Raw genomic sequence first — 21,583 nt, 5'->3', positions numbered from 1 at the left:
ACGACGCAAGGACGTTTGTAGCTGACCGTGGGAGAGAGATCTTGTCCGGTACCGTTTGCGAGTGGATTTTGCTGGACCAGCACAATTAAAAGAGGGAAAAACAATATTTTAAACTCTGAACTTGTCTTAACTATTAAATTGCAATCCGTCGTCCGTGCGTGTACGTCCCGTGCGTGTACGTCCCTACAATCAATCGATCGCTAAGCCAGCATAACAGCCCCGGCCAAATATATCCAACTAAACAAAATAGGCCCAATGACCGGCCCACAAAATAGATCCAACTAAACAAAATAGCCCAGCCAAATAACAGTCTCAGGAACCGATCCGGAACCACACCAAAACAGTCTCAGGAACGGATCCGGAACCATATCAAATTAAAACTATACTGCTAGAACACGACCAGCCTTAAAGGACTCTGATGCCTTAAAGAGAACATTGCCTCTCCCGTGTTGGAACAGTCGCCTCTCCCGCCTTGTGCTCACTTCGCCGTCGCTGATTCACCAAAGGTAAAGAACATTGCTTTGCCTTGTGCTCACTTCGCCGTCGCCACCAAAGGTAAAGAACATTGCTTTGCTTTTCTCTGCAAAAAAGTATATTCAAAGGCGATGTTTATATACTTGTAAAGTCACTAATTTCATGTCAAAATTTGCTGTTCAGCTACGCTAATGGCAGATCAAAGGCATCCAATTGCAAACATGTCACAGCCAATTGCAAACATGTCGCAAGATAGAAATCAAACAAGACGCGAACGTGATAGAGCTCGACGAAATAATCTGTCAACACAGGAAAAGGAGGAGATTAATGCACGAAGAAGAAGAAGTGGTGAAAATCAAACAAGACGTGAACGTGATAGAGCCCAACGACATAATTTGACAACCCAGCAAAAGGAGGAGATTAATACACGAAGAAGAGCCGAATATAGAGATAAACAAAATAGTTTGACAGCGGAGCAAAAGAAGCAGATTACTGAGAGTAGAAGAGCAGCCCGACAACAACGCTCATCTACAAAAGGCATAAGTGAAGAGCAGAGGGCAGCACTGCTAGCCAAGCGCAGGGCAAACGATGCAGCTAGGAGGAACACCCCGTGCGCTGAGTCCATCGCGAGGCCGTGCCCAGATGCAATAACTTTACCAACAGTAAAACTAGCATCAAACACACATGCATCACTTGCCAGAGAAGGAACTGCTTCACCTCTTGCATCACCTTCGATGAGCACGCCTGAGTATACAATCAGGACCAACGGTAACACACAATACTACCTTTATTCATTTAGTAATATCATGGCGCATTAAAGCATTGTGCTTATCAGATTGAGAATGTTGTAGGCGACATGGAGGACTTCCTTAGTGGCATCATGGATGAGAATGCAATCCTTGAAGACCTAATGAACGAGGAGTGTTACATGTATTCCCATGAAGGTACTATGCCAACCTTTCCATCGACTATATCTATTACGAGTCAATATGAACATACTGATGTGACATCCAATGCATGTAGGATTCGACATTGATGACATGGACCTCGATACATCGGCAAGCTCATCCGGCGCGGATCCTATGGATCCTTTTGACTTTGTATACTCAAACCTCCCAAATAGCACACACATGTTGAAGCCGGAACCGGACTGCGAACACTGCCACGCCAAGAAGTTTGAGCGTGAAATGGATGGTTTCTGTTGTCGAAATGGAACTATCAAGCTAGCTGAATCAGAGCCTATCCCGGAGCTGATGAGGCTATGGTCTAGCGCAGATGCAGACTCTCGACATTTTCGGGAAAGCATACGATTCTTCAACGGCCACTTCTCATTCACAACTCTTGGTGTCAGCCTAGACAATAGCTGCACCAACATGAGGTCCGGAGTGTACACATTTCGGGCGCAAGGCAAATTATACCACAACATGCATTCGTTCGGGCCGAACTCTCGCCCGGAACATCTACAACTCTACTTCTACGACGATGATCCCAGCCTAATCCATCGCAAGGAAGCCACCAAAGACTTGGACCAAGAGGTTGTTCGGAAGGTTGTAGACATACTAAGAGGAAACCCCTACTCTGAGCAGTTTAGGAGTTTGGGCGCCTACAAGGACAACCTCGAGAACTACCGTATAGAACTCAATACCGACAAGAAGCTAGACCAACGGAGATATAATTTACCATTGTCATCCGAGGTGGCTGCGATCTGGGTTGAGGGGAGCGACCTGGCAAATAGATTCAAGCGCAGCATTATCCTCTACGGTGACAACAATGAGAGGCATAGTATACAGGCCACACAAGGATGCTATGACCCGCTCTCGTACCCCCTATTTTTCCTCAAGGGGGAGCTCGGCTGGCATCCAAATCTCCCTAAACGTGATACGCCTTGGCACGTTGCGCAAAAGTCAAGAGAGGACCGTGACGACGAAGGTTCGGCTGTTCAAGACACTTCTGCATTTTTGTCTATACTTTTCCTATTTTGCCTAACCTTGTTTTTATGTCTTTCACACAAATGGAGGTGGCCATATATGCGTCTCCGTTAGGGACTACTACTATTACCGACTACAAACGCGTCCGGCTATATTCAACCCCATACTACATGGCGGGCGTCTGTTTCAACAGTTTGCAGTCGACATGTACATAAAGATTGAGGGATGCAGGCTGAGTTGGTTCAGGGAGCACCAGGCGGAGATACGTGCGGATCTATATAAAGGCATTGTGGATAGCATCACGACCGGAGAGACTCGCGCAAGCGCTGTTGGCACAAGGATTGTTCTCCCATGGAAGTTCCAGGGGGGCTTCCGAGATATGAAGCGTAGACATATGGACGCCATGGCGTTGGTGCAGACGTACGGCAAGCCTGACATCTTCTTGACGATGACTTGTAACCCTAACTGGCAGGAGATACAAGATGCACTACTTCCAGGACAAACCCCTCAGGACCGACCAGATATTGTGGTCCGAGTGTTTAGGGCCAAGCTGGAGATGATGAAAGAGATGCTGACCAAGAAGCACATTCTGGGCGTTGTGAAGGCCTACGTCTACGTGGTCGAGTTCCAGAAGAGGGGCCTCCCGCACGCCCATTTCCTATTGATCATGGACTCAAAATATAAGCTCATTGTGCCAGAGCAGTACGACCGAGTCATATCCGCCGAGCTCCCGGACAAGAATAAGTACCCGGACCTATACGCCATAGTCGTGAAGCATATGATGCATGGCCCATGTGGTGTCCTCAAGCCAAACAACGTGTGCATGCAAGATGGGTCGTGCAAGTGTAGGTACCCGCGGGAATTCAATGAAACCACCGTACAAGGGAAGGACTCATACCCCATTTATCGGAGACGGAAGGACGGTCGTTGTGCGAAGGTTCGAGGCCAGATGCTAGACAACAGATGGGTTGTGCCTTACAACCCCTACCTCTTGCGGATGTTTGACTGCCACATCAATGTGGAGGTGTGCTCTAGCATAAAGGCCGTCAAGTACCTATATAAGTACGTATACAAGGGCCACGATCAGACTTCGTTCAATATTGAGAAGCCCGACGGCGATGGTAACATAGACGAGATCAAGAGATTCGTTGACGCAAGGTGGGTGACTCCACCGGAGGCCATGTGGAGGATATTTGGCTTCAAGCTATGCGAGAACCACCCGTCGGTCCTACCACTTCCGCTTCATCTCGAAAATATGCAAATGGTCACGTTCAAAGCAGGAGACAACCTAAAGGACGTCGCCGCTCGAGAAACCCCATCCATGCTGACTGAGTATTTCGTGGCCAACCAGAAGCACGCATGGGCTCGGGATATTCTTTACAAAGATTTTCCGAGAAGCTTCACATGGCAAAAAACAAAATACTGGAAGGAAAGGGACAAGGGTCAACAAGTAGGCCGGATCGTGTCAGCCCATCCTGCTGAGGGGGAACGGTACTTTCTGAGGGTGCTGCTAAACCATGTACCAGGCTCAAGGTCCTTCGAAGATCTCAAAACAGTGGACGGTGTGCTATGTGATAACTTTCGTGAGGCCGCCGAGAGGAGGGGTCTCATCGAGGCCGACAACACGCTCGACGAGTGTCTTACCGAGTCAGAGCAGTTCGCCATGCCAGCCTCACTCAAGAGGCTATTCGCAACGATCTTAGTATTCTACGAGCCCGGAGATGTGCGCGGTCTTTGGGATAGGCACCTTGAGGCGATGTCTGACGACTACCGACACAAACACACATGCCCAAAAGTAGTGGAGCAGAAGGTGTTACTTGATATCAGGGGCATGCTGCAGTCGATGGGCAAAGACATAAAGTCGTTCCCTCTCCCAGACATCGACGAGACCTACAACAACACAGATGGAGAGGCCAGGGAGGTCATCGAGGAAAGAAATATCCAGGTAGACAAGGAAGACGCTTCTCTAGCAACCTCACTAAACCACGACCAGAGGCTTGCCTACGATGAGATACTAGCGGCAGTTGATGGCGGAGATGGGGGCGTATTCTTCGTCGATGGCCCAGGAGGCACGGGGAAGACCTACCTTTATAGGGCACTGCTCGCTAGGGTTCGGAGCGAGAGAAAGATAGCGTTGGCTACAGCAACATCAGGAGTCGCCGCTTCGATCATGCCAGGAGGAAGGACAGCCCACTCGAGGTTCAAGATCCCACTAAACCTTGAAGAGGAAAATCATGCAACTTCACTAAGCAGAGTGGGACAGCCAAGCTCCTGAGGATGGCTTCACTCATACTATGGGACGAGGCAACCATGACAAAACGGCAGGCAATTGAGGCGTTGGACAGAAGCATGCGCGACATCATGGAATGCCCAAACCGACCTTTCGGGGGCAAGACTATCGTGTTCGGTGGGGACTTCAGGCAGGTGCTTCCTGTAGTGAGGAAAGGGTCACGGGGTCAGATAATCGACGCAAGTCTGCGGAGCTCAAACCTCTGGAAGGGCATGCGCCAGCTAAGGCTTGTCAAGAACATGAGGGCACAGAGCGACGAGTGCTTTGCGGATTACCTCCTAAGGGTAGGTAATGGCACTGAGGAAACTGACGAGGACGGAAACATTCGGCTTCCGAAAGATATATGTGTCTCGTCGACCAGAGGCTTGCCTACGATGAGATACTAGCGGCAGTTGCGGCTTCTCTAGCAACCTCACTAAACCACGACCAGAGGCTTGCCTACGATGAGATACTAGCGGCAGTTGATGGCGGAGATGGGGGCGTATTCTTCGTCGATGGCCCAGGAGGCACGGGGAAGACCTACCTTTATAGGGCACTGCTCGCTAGGGTTCGGAGCGAGAGAAAGATAGCGTTGGCTACAGCAACATCAGGAGTCGCCGCTTCGATCATGCCAGGAGGAAGGACAGCCCACTCGAGGTTCAAGATCCCACTAAACCTTGAAGAAGGAAAATCATGCAACTTCACTAAGCAGAGTGGGACAGCCAAGCTCCTGAGGATGGCTTCACTCATACTATGGGACGAGGCAACCATGACAAAACGGCAGGCAATTGAGGCGTTGGACAGAAGCATGCGCGACATCATGGAATGCCCAAACCGACCTTTCGGGGGCAAGACTATCGTGTTCGGTGGGGACTTCAGGCAGGTGCTTCCTGTAGTGAGGAAAGGGTCACGGGGTCAGATAATCGATGCAAGTCTGCGGAGCTCAAACCTCTGGAAGGGCATGCGCCAGCTAAGGCTTGTCAAGAACATGAGGGCACAGAGCGACGAGTGCTTTGCGGATTACCTCCTAAGGGTAGGTAATGGCACTGAGGAAACTGACGAGGACGGAAACATTCGGCTTCCGAAAGATATATGTGTCTCGTCTACAGGCGACAACGCGGCTGATATAAAGAAGCTGATCGACCATGTGTTCCCTGCCCTAGACCACAACATGGACAATCCTAATTACATGACTTCTCGAGCTATCCTCTCCACAAGGAATGACAACGTCGATGGAATAAACATGCACATGATCGAGCGTTTCCAGGGCGAGGAGAGGATCTACTATAGCTTCGATAGTGCGGAGAACGATCCGCACGGATACTATCCTCAAGAGTTCCTGAATGACCTAACTCCTAATGGGCTTCCCCCGCACGAGCTTAAACTGAAGATAAATTGCCCTGTTATACTGTTGAGGAACCTTGACCCGGCTAACGGGCTATGTAATGGCACGAGGCTTGTGGTCCGTGGGTTCCAGAGTAACGCCATCGACGCAGAGATCGTCGTGGGACAGCACGCAGGAGAGAGGGTGTTTCTTCCTCGGATACCTTTATGCCCATCCGACAATGACATGTTTCCGTTCAGATTCAAGAGGAAGCAGTTCCCCATTAGGCTCAGCTTTGCCATGACAATCAACAAGGCACAAGGGCAGACCATCCCAACTGTAGGCGTGTACCTACCGGAGCCGGTGTTCTCTCATGGCCAGCTCTACGTCGCCTTGTCCAGAGCCACCGCAAAAAGTAACATCAAGATCCTCGCCATCAAGGACGAAGGGAAGGACAAAACCAAGAATTCAAAGAAACGAAAAAGAACAAAGTCCTTAGTAACGAGCACGTTGAACATAGTCTACAAGGATGTCCTTAACACTTGAATTCAATGGACCGGATTTCAGCAGATTCCTTCATGGTTATTATATCTTCTAAATGTAATGGGTGCTAACATATTTGAATTTTTTTTATTAAATGAATATTTATGTGCACTTTACGTTCTACACCTGAGATATTTGTGATGACAGAAAAAAAGTTAAAGGGTAGATCATTTAACTAACATGTAGCATTTTAAAATCACAGCCTGTTATTTTCTTCTTGATGGCAGGTAAGGACAACAAGAACAGGAATATCAATATAAATTGTAGACCTTCCATGTAATTCAATACAAGAAAATGGGCAGAAAATATGCTAACACAGATCACCATATTTTTTATGCTACAGCTATGTTGCGTACCTCGAGTCAAAAATCAGCATTGCAGTTCCATCATCACATGCATAACAACAGACTGTTCACAGGATACTCGACAGATGCGCCATGCAGTCGATACAGGTCAATAAAGACACCACTTGACTTGGACCTGGAGAGGAAGTGTAAAGAGCTTAGCCTGTCTAAATTGCATATTGCATTTACCTATTTCATGCTCAGCAACAAAGGGTAACAATTTAGCAAATATGTGTTGAGAGACAGCCTTCATCATTCAGGATAAAAACTAATAAAAATCAAGGAGTATCAGTCTAAAATTCGTTGATTAAATAATCAAATACTGGATCTCTCAGCATAAAACAGGCATATAAGCTCCTTATTCGAACTCAACAGGGGATATTTTCACATCAGAAGAAATCTAGCAGACAAAACAATACATTTTTTGTGACAGAGTTCAATCAACGTCAACAGTCAACACCTATTGTTTTAGTCTTCTTCACGAATGTGGTCACAAACAAGAGAAGTAAGTGATGATTATATTTACTAATCTGAAGAATTTAATCAATAAACAGTGAACATCCTAGAGATGCAAAAAAAAACAGAGAAATGATCGTTTGATTTGAGGTCATGTTGTCAGAATCTTGCATTTGTACTTTCACAATTTCCAGGCCACCTGAGTTATCTATCTTAGTATCACTGTGTACACCACAACCTGTAGAACTTGACATTGCTGAAGATCTGCTCTTTGATAGAGTTAAGTAGTCTGAAGCATCAAAAAACGTAGACTCTTCTTCACAAGTAAAGTCACCACCATCTTGCTTCTCAAATTCATCAGATTCTGTTGTGCTATATTCTGGCCAAGAAAAAGACCATTGTAACATTAAAAAAAGCTTGGATCCCTTAGCATAAAACAGGTATATAAGCTACTTATTACAAATATTTTTCTTCAAATCCCCGTATAGCTGATGCCGGACATGTAAAAAACCATGATGATGCTTAGAGATGACTAGCAATAGGTTCAGGCCCCAAGAACTCTACTGATGATATTTTAACTACAACAGCATCATGCAATTCATGCTTAACAATAGAAAAGTTCGCAGATCAAGCTATTCTCGACTAACACTGCTAGAATTCTAAGGAAAATGCTTACTCAACAATATACCGAGAAGGGGCAGAAGAACGGAGAGCACGCACAGAGGCCGGCGGTATAGCAGAGTAGGGCGCGGAGGATGGTGTTGTCGTGGGGGGCGAAATCTGTGCCGTCGATGCTGCACGTATGGATCGGCTGGTCCTTGTCCGCCTCTTCAGCAGCAGTCAGGGGCGACGTGTGCTGCAGGCCCGGCGCTGGTGGTTGGAGCCGGAACGGGCACGCAGCTCCTCTTCCGCCTTGCCATGGAAGCAGGATAGAGCAGAAACGGTCGGGTTGGAGCTTGCCGGAGGCGGCCGTCGGAGCGCACAGCAGGGAGGCGTCGAGGTCGGCCGTGCCTTGTCAGAGGATGCGCCGGAGTGGTCGGCAGCGGAGGCTATGGGGGAGGAGCGGGGGCATGGAAGAGAACCAAACGAACCTTGAGCTGCGAGCACCGGAGCGGGAGCGGGGGCCGGAATCAACCGCCACGGTGAGATCTTGAGCAGAAAAATGAGGATTTGGGAAAGAGAGGGGGTGTGTTTGGTTTACGCCCAGACGATTCGGACGCCCACACTTCGCCCGCGACCACGATTGGCAAAATTTTAGGGTAGGTTTGGTTTGTAGCCAGAGCTAGCCTGACCAAATAATTGGTACGTCCCGTGACCCTGGGCTGCTGCTTGGTTTTTTTTTTTTGAGGCCCCTCGATCTGTGTTACAGCTGTAGTATCTGAACTTATGCACTAACTCAACACCACACTCACACCACACACACGCACACCACTAGTGCACAAGTTAGACCCTAGAACTATACATACATCACACATAATTTGGGTGTCCCTAGGAGCTAGTAGTTGTGGCACATATGTGTGGAGGGGATTTTATTTGGGACTCAGAGCCCCGGTGAGACACCCGCAAATTCGCTCCCCCTGGGAGTCGAACACGGGCGGGCTGGCTGGCCACTGCCGAGCACAGCCACTGCGCTGTCATGCGCGTCTCATTGGTTTAGCTCCAAAATATTGGCTAGCCCGCTCCGCTCTGTGTATGTCAGTTCACTTTTTTGCCAAATCTTGGGCGAAGTGAGGGCGGGCAAATCCAGCGCCAACAATTTGGTAAGACGAAAATTGGTAGGGTGCACTGGGGCTAGAACCAAACGCACCCTTACACTGTGACGCATGGGCGTGCCAATTTTTTTGGAGCCAACCAAACCCCAGCCAGATACCACTCATGCAACAATTTTTCGGTAAGGCCGGCGTCGGCTTAGAACCAAACGCATCCTTGACGGGAAGATAGGAAAATTCCTCGGCTACGCTTTTTTTTTTTTTTTTTTGCGAAAGATACGCCTTTCTTTTACAGCGTCCACTTTGCGTTACTAGAGCAGCTCTAGCGCGGCGATGCATTTCAGGTCACGTGCGTTTGCGTCGGTTGAAATGATCGAAATCAACCGCGCGTCCGCTTGCGGGTGACTACAGCGGCACGACGCATACTTTTTTTCTCCATTAATAAAAATCATAATTTACATTAATAAAAAGACATAAAAGACTTTAAAAAGACATGAAGGCTTGCTAAAACCTAGCTAATGGCTACCATCGTCGGTGACGAGATCGATGAACTTCAGCGTCAGCCATGGAAGCTGGTACGTCGGCAGTGGAGGAGGAAGGCAGGCTGCGGAAACTACGGCCAGGCGATCGCCGGCGCGGGAGGCTGTAATGAAGGCGGCCACGGATCCCAGGGCCGGAGCAGCAGCCGGCGCACGGTCGCTGGAACGCGTCGGCATGGCCGGAGAAGGACCGGACGAACGACCGCTGCGTCCTGCCACTGCAACGTCACCTAGCAGCGCACGCTTGCGGAAGTCGAGGCGCACTATTATATACAAACAATTTTTACATTATTTCACTACATTAATTACGTTTAGATTTTTATTTCTTTAAAAAAATGTTTATTTATTTTTAATTATATATGCTCCTCTCTCTGTCCTATTAAATTTATCTTAATTTTAACATGGGAATAAATCGTGTACCAAGTAACTTACATTAGGTTATTTGTAATTAAATTTAAATTAAAATATGTGCTTAACTTATAATAATTAATAAGTTATAATATTCTATATATTCAAGTGAATTTTGTTAGGCCAAACTACAGATGTGCTACCTAGGCGGCAAAATAAATTTAAAAACCCATGGCAACGCACGGGCATTTAACTAGTATATATAGGTGGGCAAAATGAATTCTAAATTCAATATTCCTGCTATAGTTGCACCTGAACTAACTATCCCGGTCTAAATTAAACCTTGGTTCATCTTTGAGAGTAGAGAAGAAAGTGCCATATTGATAGTATCTCTTACTACATTAGCCCACATGTCATATCTTTTCTTTTTTATCTCCACCTCGTCGACTATCCCTTTTCCTATGCGAGGCGAGATGCCTCGACCAACCAGAGCGGAGGATGTAATGTCCGTTTTGCGCCAAACCTCAACTACATCCATCCAGATTAGATTTTATTGCCATGCGTGCCAGAAGGCCTAGAACACCAAGGATGCCAGCACGAGCATCCCACACCGTCCAACGCTTCGCTCGGCTGCAATATGTACCTGGTTCCTCCCACATATCCCCGCTCTTGTTGATGCCACCGCAGGACGATCAATTGGTGAATGAACAAGGGAAAGTTCTGTGAGGAAGATGAATGTTAATTATATTATACCACCACTTTTCATCAAAACAGTATTTTGGAATAGTTGGTTGGTAGAACTATTCTAACATGGTATCAGAGTCTAAAATCTTGGGTTCGAGTCCCACCCCCATGTTTTCTCCGAAATATTTCTTCGCTCGGAAGAGGGCGTGAGGGGAGGGGGTGTTAAGTATATTATACCACCACTTTCCATCAGATCTGTTTGTTGGAATAGTTGGTTGGTAGAATTATTCTAATAATGAGTATAACATGTGCGCTTCATCAATGAAAGTAGGGTAGCACACAGTTATCCAATCGATGTTTTTCTTGTGTACCAAATAACTCGAGGGTTTGACTTTGATCGGGGCTCAATACTATAGGTGCAAACGACAGAGATTTTGAGTTTGGTGTTTATTTCATTTTGACGCAAGTTTGATGTTTCAAATAGATTTTTTTCTTCTAACATGGAAGTACGTGTACCCTTTAGCATGCATGGCACACGGACCGTACCGAGACAAATCTCCCCAATTATTTCCCGGCCACCGTTGCATATACTGCACGATGCATCGATCCAAGGCTGGACCTCGTCGTCATTCCTGCCGCCTCCAGACTTTTGACCCCGTGTCTACTCGTCGGAGGTGTACGCACCTGGCCGGGAGAGCAAGTCGAAAGCCATGTAATTTGTGGACAAAAGCTGTAGATCCATGCATGTTCGGTAGTGGTACATGCTCCACATACTCCATGGCGAGCCGCGACAGCACAGGAGGAGCTGCTAGCGGAAATGCTGTTATACTTCATCGGAAATGCTGTTATACCCGTGTGTCCCTGCGTAGTATGTATGCACTGACTGTCATCACCTTGCTGTATTTATGTTTGTTCCTCTTTTTTTTTTTTCCGTCTACCCGTCGGTTCCTCTATGTTGGGATTCAACCAGGGATCGATCACATAAAACCAAACAAACCACCCAACATGAAACAAAGGGTGCGTGTTGCACCATTTTTCTTTATTTCTTCTTGTTTAAGCTTTTTTAAAGTGATCGATATGTGGACGAATCCCAACAACTAGTATCTGAGCGGTTCAAGATATGAGGTCATTCATGCCTCCGGAGGTAACCGCACTAGGGTCTCAGGGTGCGCGATCGTTCCATGGAGAGGATGATGTAGTCCACGAGATAGCGAGCATGTATTGCGTTAGGGTAGACGGTGTATTCCACCGGTGACACATTTAGATAATATGCAGATCAGGATCAGAGAACTTCCAAGACCTAACAGTAAAGATTGGAGAAAGTTTTTTGGTAATAATCTTTGCTCTAATGCAGACAGGTCAGTTTCATGAGCGTGCCTTGCTCATCTTTTTGATGTGATTGATCTACTCTGAACGTCTGTGCACCAGTTCAGGTCTTTAACAGCAGATATTTTAAAAATAAAAACTTCTGAGCAGTTGTCCTTCTATACTTCACAGGAAATGATGTTCTACAAGTGCGTGCACGTAGTCTAGTCTGTATGTATGCACGGGCGGTCAGCGTCGTCTGTATTTGTTTTGGTCCGTACTTGTACCCTGGCTCACGAAAGCCTGTAGAGCAGTAGCTAGGCCGGCAGGTGGCATTGACCAAAGAGCATCTCTAGTAGAGCCCGAAAAGACGCAAACCGAAAAGCACGAGAGTTCAGTTTACCGAAAACGCTAGTTCTAACGAAATTTGCAGTGGCGCAGAATAGAACCCGTAAAATGGAACTGACCTTGCGGACGTGGGCCTCCTTGTCAAGCTCGACTATTTCGAGGTTGACCTTGCGGACGCGGGCCTCCCGGCGGGCCGCCTCGTACTCCCGTACCTGGCGGACGGCATCGGCCTCCTCCCGGCGGAAGCGCCCTCGCCTCCGCCTCGCTGATGGCGAAGGTCTGCGCCATCACCGTCTCCTCCTCGTCGCTGCCGTGGACGTAGTCCCCGGCGGAGAAGGTTGGCGAACGAGCAGGGACGAGGTCGTCCTCCTCGAAGCTCGCTGCCACGGGCAGCCGCGGTGCGCGGCTCGACTGCCCGGAGGAGGAGCCCTTGGCCTGGTTGCCGAAGCGGGCGAGCTTCCCTGGGGGCGTGAACCCCTAGTTGGTCCACCGGCGAGCTCTCCTCTTGCACGCGCCCTCGCTCCGCTTCCACTTCCGCCACTCCGTCTCGGTGCGGAAGACGGGCGGACGCGGCGGCAAATCGCTGCCGCCCAATCCCGCGGCACGGTCCTCCGAACCTCCACGGGAGGACATCGCGCGGCGGCGGGCGGAGGATCGGTGTCTGGCTAAGCGTCGATTGCTCGTCGGAGCGCGCTACTGGCGGCGGCAGAGGGAGAGAAGACGGCGGAGGGGAGTAGGGTTTGCGAACCGAACTCCCCTCCGCGATCCCTTTTAATAGTGGCCGTGCGGGGAGTTTCTCGGGCCCCCGAACTCCGTATTCGGGCCGACCCACGTTTTCGGCCACTGATCGGCGCGAGTTTTGGCCTGAACCCGTAAATCCACCGGAAAAGTTCGGTTCCAACGGAATTTACGGGTTGTGTTAGAGATGCTCTAACCTTGGCAAATCTGTACACATCGGGGCGTTGTTCACTGGTGCTTGAACCTTGAAGTAATGGCGTCGGCGTCGTCTGCAGTTTTTCCTTTACTGTGGCGTTACTCCTTTACAGTCTTACCGGGTGTTTTTAATCTCTATCTACTACTTAAAAAAGGGGAAGGCGTTCCGTCGTCAACTGGTACGTCGTCCGATTCGTCGCTCCCATCACTCTGGCAGTCTGGCCCCACCTCAATCTACCCCTTCTCTCCCGCACCACATTCTCCGCTTTCTCCTCTTGAATCCGGGCACCACCGCATCTGCCTCCTCCTCGTATATCACCGCCTCCACAGCACCAGATCCGGCTGCCATTGCCATCTCCTCATATGTCACCGCCTCCACCGTGTGGATCCGGCCGCCGTCGCCATTTCCTCGTCTGTCACCGAGAAGAAGAAAATCACGATCCCCTACACCGCCGATCCCAGCTCCCGTCACGCACCTTCCATCACTCCCACCCGAGCCAATCGACCTCGATTGCGTCCACATCCGCGAGAACCTACCCGTCATCCTCTCTCTGCCAGGTCATGCGCGGAGCGGTGGGAATCATGAAGTGCTCGCCAATTTCTGACCCCATCAAGCTGCACTCACGCTCTGCCTCGGCACTGTCGTCCCCTTCAAGATCTACAAGGCCGTACTCGTGGTCCTCAAATTCTGCTCGATCTGCATTTTTGTGGATCCTAGAACGAATATCGAATTTAAGAACTGCATTGTTTGTAAGGGAGCGAGCATCCAGGCATGGGTGGCGCCGTGCTCCTGCGGTCCGGCTAATCAGGTAGGCTGTGAATACGGGATACCTCCACACCCTGCTCCAGATCGTTTCCACGACAGTCTGATGAGGTAAGTCGATTGCTCTTCAAGTGTTTGATTTAATGCATCTGCTTTGTATTTGTTGTCTTGCGTGACCATTGTGCGGCACTGATTGTTGAGGCATAATTGCTAGGGAGATGGTCGCAATAGTGCTTTTGGTTCATGTGAAGTAAAAGAACCTTGGGGCTGTACATGGGAGAGCGGATTAGGTGGAGATACGACCATGCAAGGTCATCACCGCTGCGATCCTAACAGAATTCTAATTTCTAAAAGATCTAAGGAAATAAGACAACGGATTTTTTGTATTTTTTTCAGAATCTAATTGCACCCGGATTGATGAGAGACATAATAATCTGCTTACCGTAGCAAGGTGCATTATCTATTCTCCTCTTTTTCTTGACTTGATGCCTAATGTCCTACCACTTTGCGTTTACTATCATCTGAATCTTTCATCTTTTTAATCAGGAAGCACCTTGCTATTATTTTGGGGTAATCTGAATTGTTCATCTATATATAATTGTTGCACACTAAGGTCTGTAGTTTTACATATGATGCGCACAGATGATTTGTGTACTTGAGTAGGCGCGTAGCACCACATGAATTTATCCGATAAACTGTTGGTCTGCTATGCAGTTGAAGATATTTTGGGTTTTATTTCTTAAGAGTATTGATTTGTTTGGGTCAGGTTTAGATGTATATGTAGGCTTCCCCTTAATTTATGCAATTTGATATTCCTTAAATCACTTATTATATGGTGAAAATTCATGGATGTTTCTTGTTTGACTGCGAGGGCCACTGCACATGTTAAGAACCGTCAAATAAGGTTTTATTTTGCTCTCGCGTGAATGGAATCATTGGACATTGATATTTTTGTAACATCATAACTCTTTATGATTACCAGATGTGCAATCCTCGCCGAGGACCTCCAATCCTGAAAATGTGATCTTCTGGTTACCATGTTTTTTACTTTAATTCGGAAGTATCTAGCTCATATTAACTTTATCTGCAGTAGCCTATTTTGGATATTGATAAAGATATGAAGTTTTATGTAGGTTGTCGATCATGAAACACTAGATTGTGGATGCGTAGTACTATCTCTGTTCTTGCCGCTGCCTTGGCCATGGGCAATGTGGCCGCTACCGGCAGCCAGCGCCTCCACGGTGTCGCGGTTCATGGCTGCAGGATGGCCTTGCGGCATGTGGATGGCACACAGCGTCATATTTCTCCCTTCCAGTGATGGCTTAGGTACTGGTCTCCAGTGAAAGGCTCCTAACAGTGGATACTTTTCTTAGCCAGAATTTTTGTTTTGGTAACTTTTGTTTTCGGTGGCTACTTTTCTTAGCGATCTGTTCAAAATCACTAGAATTTTTTAAGGATCTGGTATCCTGCATGCATGGATTAGTTGCCATACTGATCAGTTTTTTTCTCTACCGTTTTTAAAGATTTTTTAACCTTTGTTAATGCGAGTTGGTACATATGTTCAACTGACCCATTTCCCCAAAAGCTACCACCTACTCTTATCCTTTATTTGTCCTAATTGGTTGAAATTGTTTCAATCTATGGCAAGCCATACTTTTAATTCATGTTCCTACTAGATTTAGGAGTTTCACAATAGAAGGTTCTTCTCACTTATGTAATAATTCTCAACTTTATGTCATTGTTTCTTGAAAGCAAATTCCTTATTTTATTTGTCAGCATTGCAACACACAGTTACAGTTTTGTTCTATTGTTCTAAATTTGCAATTCAGTAAAACAAACGGTGAGGGTGTGTGGATCTCCTTGCTTCATTATGCCATAAGCTATCATACCTCTGAATATTGCTTGAAAAAATGATGTGAAAGTCTCACGAGGTATGGTGGCAGATGGACTGATATATAACAAAGATCTCCTTGATAAGGAGTGTTTTCAGTCAAATTTGGGAATATTGGAGAAACTAAGTTCTGCTCATCATATTACACTGAATATTGACATGCCAATGTTTCCTGATGTTGTTCGTCATGCCTAACATAGGCCACTAGATATTGTACGTTTTGACAGAGCAATGATGGCCCACTTTGTTACTGCATAATGAACTCATCAAGAAACATGTGGATACTTTATGGATACCCGAGCGTGGTGGGTTCTTAGGTGAGAGATTCTGCACACTGAAGGTCAATCCTTCATTCTATTTTGCTTCTTACACTTGTAGCCCAAGAACTGAGATTCGCTCAAAAAATGCCAGCCTGAGCCATGAATAGATTACGATATTTCACTATGCTTGAAAATTATACACCACTCGCGTGTGTAAAATTCTATCATATACAATAGTTATGCTAAGGTAGGATTTGAGGAACTCTTGCCTGTTTATAATCATGGAAGCTGCTTGTAGTGGCTTTTATCTTATATGGAACGCTGACCAATTTGCTTTGTGCAAGTAGGACTTCACATGGTCTTATAATTGCCACTGTACTTTTCAAAGAGAGCAGTAACTTTTGAGCATAATATATTATGTCTCTAAAGATAGTTTATTTGATTATTTGCAGGTATTATGAATCATTCTTGATATGATACTTTGGGCCCTTGATCCCGACCGTGAAATTGACTACAACGGGGATGATAATATTGTGCCTGCGAGGTTGCCTCTCATATGAAACCTGGCCCAAACTAATGTACCTCGCTGGAGTGATTTGTGTACTGTGTAAATCTTAGATGAGGTTAGATGCTTCCCTCAAATATTTCTTCCTTCTTATCATTGGTATGATGTCAATCTGTAAACCGTTAATAAAATCTTGCAATTATTTCGTTCCAGGATATATACGTTTTTTCTGACCATTGGTGAACCCTTCGGAAGGAGCACCAATATGTTCCGGGCTCTGATTGCTGAGGGTCACAGCTAATCTTCAGCTGCAGCTGAACCGAGGTACCATCAATTTAGCATGGATGCGCTTCTGCTTTTCATTATCTAAAAGGCAAAATGGAAACCCTTAGCTGATTACAATACACAGTGGGCTTGCATAGAGTTAATTAGAGAAACGTCAGTTTGGACATGCTCCTGGTTTTCAACACGGTAGTACCTCCGATCTTAATGCAAGTGTAGATAATCAGAGTAGTGGTGCATCAGTGGCTACTCTAGGCTAGATGAAATACTCGCTCTATACCCTTGTTTGCCTGTAGGTTCACTCATGCGGGCACCCTCCAGTTTCAAGGTAATATAGTGGTTGTTGCCTATAGCCGAAAGATTGCATCCCTTTGTTCAGGATGCATTCAGAAAAGATATAGTTATGCTCTTTCAGAATCAAGGTTCATTTGCTCAACTTGTGTTTGACAAAATGATTATGCAAGTCCTCCACTGATAGCATGAATCACTTCAGATCTTTTCTGAATATTGTATTAGTCTCAGTTTAGTGTTCATATTTTGCCAGAGCATCGATGCTAGATGACCTAACATTCAATTGTTGCACTTATGTCAAAATACATTGTTGTCTCTGCTCTTTTGTCTGTTGCTTACTCTTGGCTGTTAGATAACTTCGAATTATTTTGGTCAGTATGCTTACTTAACTATTTATTTATTTCCAAGGTGCACTACTGCATATTTTGATCAATTGCCAAGTGTTGGCATAGTATGCTCTTCACTTCTTCAGAAGTTTCTGAACTCGAGTGAGATTCTCCAGCGAAAAAAGTTAAGAAGACAATACTCAATATCTACTTCAATCTTGATTATAAACACAAGATGAGTGTGTGTATTGTCAAGTGCAAAACTCTGGAGATTTACTTCATTGTCATGCAATAATGAAGGATCCAGGTTTGTGGTCGACACATTAAATTTCTGCTCTTTTGCTTATGGTGACATCCCATTATAAAGGGATCATTTGGTGTGTCATGTGCACCACCATGACCTCCGTCGATAATGCTACAACATCTTATACTGTTTTGTCGTTGTAAGTCGAGTTCTGCACACAAATCAACAATAATGCTGCAGCGTTGGAGGCTTGGAGCTGAATGCTGGAGGCGAGTGGCAAACATAGGAGGAACGAGTGGAAATGGAGACTGATTAGGTATTTTTTTAAATTGTTTTGGGGATAACGCTAGAGAGAGTCTGGAGCTGGGTTATCTTGAGCCTCATCAGCTTCTATATATGTATAGCATATGTTACTAATCTGCACCCCTGCACTCATCACGACATCGGAATATATATTATGAAATTGATTGAGATCTGTTCAAATTTTATTAATTCCTTTGCATCATGAACTTTTGCACCGGTTGATATGGAATTTTGTTTCTTTGCTGCGGTTTTGGATTTGTTCCCAAGTTGATATGTTGATGTTGCAGCATTCTATCAATGAATGATATTCCAGTTATATATATGAGATATTCTTGGGCCACAATTTTTGTTTCTTTTTAAGGAGGGATCTCAACGAGGAGACATTTTCACATGAAAGAAACAATGTTTGTACAGGCAGACTAAAATCCAAAGTTGACACTTTGATGTTTTGCTTTCCTTCGAGAAGAGGGTAAATGATGTTTTGCATTCTTTTGAGGAGAGGGTAAACGAATGAGACATCCAGGGGATAAATTGGATGTTACCCATGCGCTCGACAGTTGAGAAGGGAGGAACTAGAGATGTAGTGTTTGCCATGATGAAATGTTTTCATATGTCTCATTTGTTTTATCCCGTAGCAACGCACGGGCAATTTACTAGTTTAAACATAAGGCTATGAGCCCGGCTTTATATATAAAGCCCCAACGGAACCGCATAAGAGTCAGATACAACACACCCACAATCTCATCAAGTCTGCACGGCAACCCTGCCTAGGCCAGCACACATGCCCACACGATGGTCTCGCAAAGATACATCAAGTGGAAAGCCCTGGAGCGGGTCGAATAAAGTAGTAGCATAAGAAGTCTCTGATGGCGTCTTCTACCCTCCAGCTCTACTCCTCGCGTGCAGCAGTCATACCGCCTCGAGCGCCTCGTCCAGCAGCGCCCTGTCCCTCCGTCTGACCAGTACCCTCCAAGACTGCATGTGAAGCATCATATGGTAGAAGGCGTCAGTCGGGTTGTTAATCAGCTTTCCTTCAATAGTTAGTTTATTCCTAATATTCCAAAGAGACCAAGACATGGCCGCAAAGGTGAACCAAACTAAACTACGAAGAGGGCCTGAAATGCCCTGAGCTAGCGCAATGAAATCCCCTATCCCGCCCGGGTTCCATTCGCAGTGCAGCAGTTCCCTAACTCCCGCCCACATGAATCCCGCCATGTGGCAAGTGAAGAAGATGTGGTTGCAGTCTTCCACCTCTCCGCACAAGGAGCAACGGTCATTAGACGGGCCATGCCGCTTGGCCACTTGCTCAGACGATGGTAGCTTGCCCCTAATAAGCTGCCAAAGAAACACCTTAATTTTTGGAGGCACCCGTGCCCGCCAAACATCTCTAAAGTGTGACACCGGCGCCCCCTGCGTCAGGCCGTAGTAAACCGATTTAGCCGAGAACACCCCTGAGGGCTCCAAGGACCAGGAAACTACGTCATGTTGGTCATCACTGGGTAAATCCTGTATCTCGCGACAAAGGTTGTCCCACTCGACCGTCTCCGCCAGGCTGAATTGCCTTCTAAAGCGGATGCGCCACGCTCCTGGCGCGCCGCCCCTAACCCTTGCCACATCCACCGTAATGAACGATTGATCATAGCAGTTATACAGCCTAGGGAATCTCGCCCTGAGGGGGCCGGCTCCCGACCACCAGTCGAGCCAAAAAAAGGTCCTTTTCCCATTTCGGACCTTGTGCCTTGCTCCCAATTTGAAATACCACTTGATCTTGTGAATGGCGTTCCAAAACTGGGAGCCCCTAACTGGCACCTCCTTATCGAACAAGTCCCTATCCCCTAGGTACTTCGCGCGTATCAAATCAGCCCACAGCCCTTCTGCGTTCTGATAAAGCTTCCATATCCATTTTAGCATTAGCGCGATGTTCATAAGCTTCGTGTTGAGGATACCCAAACCCCCCACTTCTTTCGGCTTACAGACCGTAGCCCAATCAACCATATGGTATTTACGCTTGTTTCCCACTCCTTCCCAAAAGAAGCGGGATCTCGGTCTGTCCATGGCCAGATGGGTCGCGTCATGGAGCAAGTAAATGCCCATCGCGAACATAGGTAAACTGGATAAACACGAGTTAGTCAGCTCAAGGCGCCCGACCGAGGCCAAAAAAAGGCCTTGCCATGGGTTGACCCTATGTCCCACCTTCTCGGGGAGGAAGCACCAGTCCGCTACCCTAAGCGGGCGATCGCTCACTGGCAGTCCCAAGTATTTCATTGGCAACGAGCTCAGCTTGCAATTGAGCATGTCCGCTACTCTATGCTTCTCCACAGCAGTGACCCCTGTCACAAAGACCTCACTCTTGTCGAAATTGATTTTTAGCCCCGACATGTTCTCGAAGCTTAATAAGAGAAACTTGAGGTTAGCGGTCCCCAGATCGGACGGCTGGATCAACACCATCGTGTCGTCCGCATATTGCAAATGAGTAACCCCCCCGGGGATCAGGTGCGGCACCACCCCTTCGATGTGGCCGGCCTCATTGGCCTTAGACAGCATAGCTGCCAGGCCATCGACCATAAAATCAAAGAGGATGGGGGAGAGTGGGTCGCCCTGACGCACACCCCGAACATTACGGAAGAAGGCCCCGACCTCCCCGTTAACGTTGATAGCAGTTTGGTCTCCCATGACCAGCTGCATCAGGCGGTGGACCATCATCCCTGAGAACCCCTTGCGGAGTAGAACCTCTCGAAGGAAATCTTACCGGGTGTTGATTCACAGAGTGAAAGAACAGTCTAAATTTTGAAAGATCTCATCTGGTCCGTACCCGACATGTAGCACAAATCGTTTTGGATGCCTAGCCAACTCGCCAAGAAAACTGGTGGTGGCGCTACACTGCTGTTGTGATTCTATAAAGCCAAATTGAAGAATCGACAACTCCTGATTTAACCCAGCGAAAATTTTGGACGCTACTTAAATCGGGGATGTAGTGATGTGGCCGGCAGCGTGTAGCAGTGGAGTTAGTATTAGGGCATCTCCAGCGGCGCGACGCAAATGGTCGCTGAGCGACCGTTTTCGTCCGCCGTGACCGGAAATGCGTCTGGGGCCTGTTCCAGCGGGGCGACGCAAAGTGACCGGGCTGTCCGCGGAGACGCAAACCTGGCCCAAATATGCGCCAGGTTTGCGTCTCCGCGGACGGACGCGCAAAGTGTCCGCTCGCTTCCCCACCGGGCCCGCCTGGCAGCGAGTCTGCATCGAGGGCATCGATTCAGGCGGTCAGCGCTTCCGCGTCTGCGCCGCAGCCTTCGCCATCAATGGCGCGGCTGCCTGTTCTGCGTGCGCACTGGCGGACGGCGGCTGGGCTTCTGCGGTGGCTTCAATGGCATCGTATCCCGCGCGCGCCCGCCCATAAAAGTCCACCGGCCTCGTCGCTCCTTCGCCCACACCTCCACAACCACCACCACCGCCGCAGCAACCATGGGGAAGAAGAATGACTTCGAGACCTCCGGCAGCGGCAGCAAGAAGATCC

At 47.4% G+C, this 21,583-nt stretch overlaps 1 protein-coding gene and 2 long non-coding RNA genes across 7 annotated transcripts; 2 read left to right on the top strand and 1 right to left on the bottom strand.

Moving 5' to 3' along the window:
- Window positions 1-230: 230 nt before the first annotated feature.
- On the bottom strand, window positions 231-8,607 carry LOC139830738 (uncharacterized). Its single transcript, XR_011744134.1, has 3 exons — window positions 8,015-8,607; window positions 6,895-7,717; window positions 231-580 (listed from the first exon to the last, which is right to left on the bottom strand). It is a non-coding gene; the product is annotated as an uncharacterized lncRNA (long non-coding RNA).
- Window positions 590-4,677, top strand: LOC127348127 (uncharacterized). Its single transcript, XM_071819614.1, has 4 exons — window positions 590-1,242; window positions 1,326-1,418; window positions 1,498-2,403; window positions 2,603-4,677. Exons 1-4 carry the CDS (start codon window positions 666-668, stop codon window positions 4,675-4,677), a joined length of 3,651 nt encoding a protein of 1,216 aa, XP_071675715.1. The 5' UTR covers window positions 590-665.
- Window positions 8,608-13,446: 4,839 nt separating the features above from the next.
- Window positions 13,447-18,258, top strand: LOC127297309 (uncharacterized). 5 transcript variants are annotated; one of them, XR_007849064.2, is made up of 8 exons: window positions 13,448-14,078; window positions 14,182-14,278; window positions 14,364-14,418; window positions 14,950-14,987; window positions 15,101-16,175; window positions 16,571-16,741; window positions 16,837-16,947; window positions 17,605-18,258. It is a non-coding gene; the product is annotated as an uncharacterized lncRNA (long non-coding RNA). The 5 variants fall into 5 exon arrangements; XR_007849059.2 differs by having other exon boundaries at window positions 13,447-14,078; window positions 14,364-14,987; XR_007849062.2 differs by lacking the exon at window positions 14,950-14,987.
- Window positions 18,259-21,583: the final 3,325 nt, after the last annotated feature.

Source organism: Lolium perenne, chromosome 4 (genome assembly GCF_019359855.2).
Source record: "Lolium perenne isolate Kyuss_39 chromosome 4, Kyuss_2.0, whole genome shotgun sequence".
In the NCBI taxonomy this organism is placed as follows: domain Eukaryota; kingdom Viridiplantae; phylum Streptophyta; class Magnoliopsida; order Poales; family Poaceae; genus Lolium; species Lolium perenne.
This window is presented reverse-complemented; position numbering and strand designations above follow the sequence as displayed.

Excerpts from the sequence above, each read along its gene's own strand:
- LOC127348127 (XM_071819614.1), top strand. The coding sequence starts at position 666 with ATGGCAGATCAAAGGCATCCAATTGCAAACATGTCACAGCCAATTGCA. Across the intron at positions 1,243-1,325 it reads GTATACAATCAGGACCAACG|GCGACATGGAGGACTTCCTT; the intron begins GTAACACACAAT and ends AGAATGTTGTAG. Across the intron at positions 1,419-1,497 it reads TTACATGTATTCCCATGAAG|GATTCGACATTGATGACATG; the intron begins GTACTATGCCAA and ends CAATGCATGTAG.